Source organism: Pan paniscus, chromosome 13 (genome assembly GCF_029289425.2).
Source record: "Pan paniscus chromosome 13, NHGRI_mPanPan1-v2.0_pri, whole genome shotgun sequence".
NCBI classification, from domain to species: Eukaryota; Metazoa; Chordata; class Mammalia; order Primates; family Hominidae; genus Pan; species Pan paniscus.
This window is the reverse complement of record NC_073262.2, coordinates 135,631,503-135,636,729: the sequence shown is the minus strand read 5'-3', so window position 1 is coordinate 135,636,729 and position 5,227 is coordinate 135,631,503. Positions and strand designations below refer to the sequence as shown.

At 53.1% G+C, this 5,227-nt stretch overlaps 1 protein-coding gene across 1 annotated transcript; it reads right to left on the bottom strand.

The window, feature by feature from the left end:
- Positions 1–2,511, bottom strand: NEU2 (neuraminidase 2). The gene is made up of 2 exons (XM_003813133.3): positions 2,186–2,511; positions 1–942 (listed from the first exon to the last, which is right to left on the bottom strand). Exons 1-2 carry the CDS (start codon positions 2,453–2,455, stop codon positions 1–3), a joined length of 1,212 nt encoding a protein of 403 aa, XP_003813181.3. The 5' UTR covers positions 2,456–2,511.
- Between the last annotated feature and the right edge of the window lie 2,716 nt (positions 2,512–5,227).

Below are 5,227 nucleotides of genomic sequence, written 5' to 3'. Positions count from 1 at the left end.
TCACTGAGGCAGGTACTCAGCTGGGAAGGCCTGCTTCAGGGTGAACATGAGAAAGACAATCTCCTCGTAATCATTGGCTTCATACAGACACCCAAACAAGGGGGACCCATCAGGGCCGGTGCCCATGCTCTGGAGGTCTGAGTAGGCACAGCTGCCCTTAGCCAGCAGTACCGGCTCTGACCAGGCCTCAGGGGCTGGAGGTCGCGGGTTGAGGTAGGCACCCAGGTCGGCCCTCTGCCAGGAGTGTGTGGGGTGAGTGTAGAGCAGCCACTGGGCTGGGGAGCCAGGCCCCGAGCGGGGGCTGGGGAAGCTGATGACGCTCCCCTGGCAGCCCTGGGGCGGCGGCTCCACCAGCTTCTTCACCAGCTGAGACTCCTGGAAATCAAACCCGTCATTGGTGCTCTGGGCCTGGACCCTGGCTTGGAGGTGGCTTCTCGCATTGAGGGTCACCACCCTCTGCTCCCCAGTCTCGACTTCGGCCACCTGGCACTCCAGGGTGTCCTGGGCCACAAAATGCCCTCGCACCCACGTGTGCCCATGGTCATGGCTGAGGAAGCAGAAGGCAGAGGGGCTTGGCCTTTGGATGGGGTGAAGTTTCCGGTAGGCGTAGGCGGGCACCACCAGGCTCCGGGCCCTGTCATGAAGCTGCAAACAATGCCCCGGGCCCACTGCAAAGGTGGACCACTCCCGGTAGGCTGGGCCGATGGCCGCATCAGTGAGGTCTCTGGGGGAGCTCCAGGTCCTCCCGTGGTCAGTGCTGGTGACTTGGCACAGCCGCGTCACATTGGCCCTGGTCTGCAGCTGCTGTTGCTCCGTGACTTGCCCAGGGATGGCAATGAAGAAGAGGAAGAGGGTCTCCGTCTGCGCGTCATACAAGGGGCATGGGTTCATGGACCGGTGGCCATCCAGCCGGGCCTGGGCCACCACCTCCTGAGCTTGCCACTGAGTGGGGAGAGAGAAAGAAGAAGGCAGCCTTGAAACAGCTGGGGATGGTGCCAGGAGCTGCATGAGTGGGAGGGGTGGGCACGGGTGTGTCTCCCGGGTTAGAGTCAAAAGTCATCGAGGAGAACTCTCCACCCAACACTCATATCCTCCTTGCAACGTTTCCCCAGAGCTGCGGGGCCCAGGGTGCCACCTCACCCCTCCAAGGCAGCCACACTCGGCTGAGTGATTCTGTTCCTTCTATTGCCATCAATAGGCATTTACAGAACACCCACCTGCCAGACCACAAGATATGAAGATGACTCGTGCATGAGCCATTCCCAACTTCATCCTGGTTCCTCCACTTCCCACCCCAGTCCAGCTCACCATCCTTGAATAGCAAAGCCCTGGCGGAAGATGCAATAACCTGACCAGTACAAGACAGAATGTGACGGTCACCTCTCACCTTCTACACTCCATATCCTACTCGTGTAGCCAAGGAGGAGTCACATTGAGCTTCCAGAATCCCCAAGTCTATGTCACATGTGCTGTCTGTCCCCATTTATTAACAGCTACCCCCATTGGGCAATTCTAAGCACAGACAAAGCACCAAAAGTCTAACATCCACGGTCTCGTCTAGTGCCTCAATCCCCGGGGAACAGGTGTTAGTAGCTCCATTATTACAGTGAGCAAGAGACTGCGACAGGGAGGAGGAGTTGCCTAGGCCACACCTCTGGTCAGTGGCGGAACCAGGACTTGAACCCAGGTCCATCTGCTTCAAATCCCATGCTTTGAACAGCTGTGTAGTAATGACTACAAAGGAATGATAATAATATTAAACTCTTCAAATATGAGCAGCCAGCCTTGGGTGCTGTCATCAGGATTAATTATTTAATCTATAAAATGGGACTTTAGGACACAAGCCATCACCCCACCCCAAGTCCCCAAGTTAATTTTACTCAAAGGACACAACCCTCCATTACGCAACACTGAACTATTCCTCCGTGAGGTCATCAAGGATGCTGGGCAACTCATTCACTCTTTCACGAAAACAGATGGGAGGCCAGCTGGACTAATTCACAGTGAACCCAGAGGTCCAGGGGACCACTGGGGCACTTTCTCTGCTCTATCTCTCCTCCGGAGTACAGCCATTGAGGGATAAAGTTGTCCCTGTATTTCTTGAGATCCAGGACTGGCCCCTGATCACAGCAGCAAAGGGTGTGGCAGAGCCCTGGGGAGCCAGTGCAGACACCTCCTGCCTCACCTGAACCTGGTGGGTGGGTGCATCGTAGTCTCCTCTGCGCAGGACAATCAGCTCCGCGTGCTCATCCTTCTTGCTTGCCCGCTGTTCCGCGAAGGCCAGCAGGGTCTGCTGCCCAGGCAGGTAGAGCAGGGCAGGGATTCTGTAGGCATGGGCTCCCGACTGGAACACGCTCTCCTTCTGCAGGACAGGGAGGGACGCCATGGGGCTGGGGGTGGACAGGAAGAGAAGATGTGTCACCTGCAGCCACACCTGAGAAGGGCCCAGAGTCATTCACCAAGACAGGTAGTGCTCACCCCCCTGGCTGAGTGGACCAAAGTCAGGGCGGCCTGTCCTCTTCCCGCGTGGGGTTCATTCTCCTTTCCTACATCTCAAGACCCTGCTTCTTAATTCTGCCTTTGCCTCGGTGGATATCGGGAGGGGGTATTGCAAAAACGTGTTTTGGATTCGATTTTTATTCTAAGTTAACAATGCTCCTTACAACAGATTTTTGATAACCTCCAGCTGCTTTTGCCAAACCCAGCCCATCAATCCAGGGGCAAACCTCAGGAGGACAGCAGTGCAGGCCGGGTGGCATTCGGCAGCTGCCCAAATGCCAGAAAGTGACACATGGGAGCTTTTTATAACTCCAGAGCCCTAGAAAGTTGTTTCAAAGAAAAGGAAAAAGAAAAAGCGTGGCTTCTAAGGCTCTGCTCCCCAGGCTGCCTGAGGCTGAGGCCCGTCTGCCCCCGCTGCGTGGGCTCCCCCTGAGGCAGCGAGGGGGCGGCGCTGCAGTGGGAAAGGAAGAGACAGGGGCTCCTGACAGCTAACCCAGGCTGGGGGCGTGGGGTGCTCCAGAGGTCTAAGAAAATAACAATTAAAAATAAGTCTTCAGCTAAAAAGGGTAGGGAGGGGACAGAGGTAACTTGGGGACAGTGGGTGACAGTGATTTTCAGGCTAAGCTGCCTAGGTCCCTTTAGGAGGTTGCATCCCCCAGCTCTGGGGAGTGTTGGCTGCAGGGCCCTGGCCTGGGGAGGATGGCCCAGTTGTTCCCAGATGAAGAATCTGCCCCAGGTCATACCCAAGAAGGGCTGCTTGATGATTGGTCGACTCAGAGCCTAGAGACCCTCTTCCTGACCTCCTGACCAGGAACAGTGCGGCTCCGAAGCTCCCTCCGGGCGGCTGGGCCTTCCCTGAGACTGCATTACAGCCGCCTCTTTCTCTGCTGCTCCTCCCTTTCCCCCAGAGGCTCTTGCCTGACGTGGGTCTCCATGTCAGAGCCAGCGTCCTGGGCACCCCGTCTGAGACACAGCCTTTGCAGAGGGCAAGCGGACAAGAGGCCAGCAAGAAGGGCAAGGTTTGCCTTTGTGCACCCTTTTGTACTGCTCTCATTTTTCTACCACATGCATGCGTTATTTGAAACTTAGCTTCTTTGAGAAATAAATGTAATCTATCAGTCTTTCATTCAACCACAGTGAACGTTAATATTAGGACAATGTGAGAAAATAAAACTTAGAAGGGCAAAAGCTGCACAAGGAAAAGATGTGCTATTCCCTAAACTTCGGTGGGAGATTCATGGCTTGGTGATAAAATCTAGACCTGCAAATTATAATCCAAGGAAACAGGCCTTGATATATATCAGGAGGCCTATGCTGAAACGTTGTTAGAAAATGTCAGCAGGAAAGAATCAAATATGATAACAAGTAAAAATGAAAATGGAGAACTATGCAGTTTCACAGTGTTCTCTCGAAAATTGATCAAGGATTTATTTAAGCTCCATAGAGTGGGCTCTGGAAAGTGTCCTTGATGGAAATTCAGCAGAGTTGGTATAATTCAGTTTAAAATGTTTGTATTTAAAATATCCTCAAGGCCAAAATTTCTGTAGGGATTACAATGGCTGGCCTTCTCTACACAATGTAGGAGGAAAGGAGAGAAGAAGGTTAGCTGAGGAAATCTTTTTTTTTTTTTTTTTTTAGATGGAGTTTTGCTCTTGTTGCCCAGGCTGGAGTGCAATGGCGCGATCTCGGCTCACTGCAACCTCCGCCTCCCGGGTTCAAGTGCTTCTCCTGCCTCAACCTCCCGATTACAGGCATGCACCACCATGCCCAGCTACTTTTGTATTTTTAGTGGAGACGGGGTTTCTCCATGTTAGTCAGGCAGGTCTCAAACTCCTGACCTCAGGTCCCAAAGTGCTGGGATTACAGGCATGAGCCACCACGCCCAGCCAGCTGAGGACATCTATAAAGACATTCTAGAGGGAAAACAAGACAGAGACGTCTTCGGGAGGAATCGCAAGGCAAGACACACACCGGGCCTTTGGGGTTGAGTAGGGGTCCAGCCTAAGGCCTAGGAAACGGGCTGATGGGCTCCATGAGGTGAGTGTGACCAGAACTGGTGGCTCATGCCTTAGAGAGAAGATGGGGCAAGGGAGAGAACAGAGGCTTCAGGCTAGAACTAGGGAGCGAAGCCACTGGCTGGCCCACCCTCAAGAAGAGAACCACTCTCAATGCTTACAATTGAGATACGTGACCAGGCACAGTGGCTCACGCCTGTAATCCCAGCAGTTGGAGAGGCAGAGGCAGGTGGATTGCTAGAGTCCAGAAGTTCCAGACCAGCCTGGGCAACATGGCAAAACCCCATCTCTACAAAAAATACAAACATTAGCCAGTCATGGTGACACATGTCTGTAGTTCCAGCTACTCGGGAGGCTGAGGTGGAAGGATTGCTTGAGCCTGAGAGGTGAAGGTTGCAGTCAGCTGAGATAGCACAACTGCACTCCAGCCTGGGCAACAGAGTGAGACCCTGTCTCAAAACAAAAAATAAAATAAAATAGAGATACAATTCACATATTATAAAATGTACCTTTTAGAAGTGGGTGCAGCGGCTCACGCCTGGAATCCCAGCACGTTGGGAGGCCGAGGCGGGTGGATCACCTAAGCTCAGGAGTTTGAGAAGTGTATGATTCAGTGGTTTTTTAGTATTTTCATAAAGTTATACAGCCATCACCACTATCCAATTCCAGAATATTTTCACCACCCCAAAAGAAATCCCATACCTGTGAGCAAT

Bases quoted from the DNA above. Each gene is read 5' to 3' on its own strand.
- NEU2 (XM_003813133.3), bottom strand. From the start codon at position 2,455: ATGACTCTGGGCCCTTCTCAGGTGTGGCTGCAGGTGACACATCTTCTC. The intron at 943-2,185 runs GTGAGGCAGGAG...CTCCCCACTCAG, and splicing joins CACCCACCCACCAGGTTCAG to TGGCAAGCTCAGGAGGTGGT.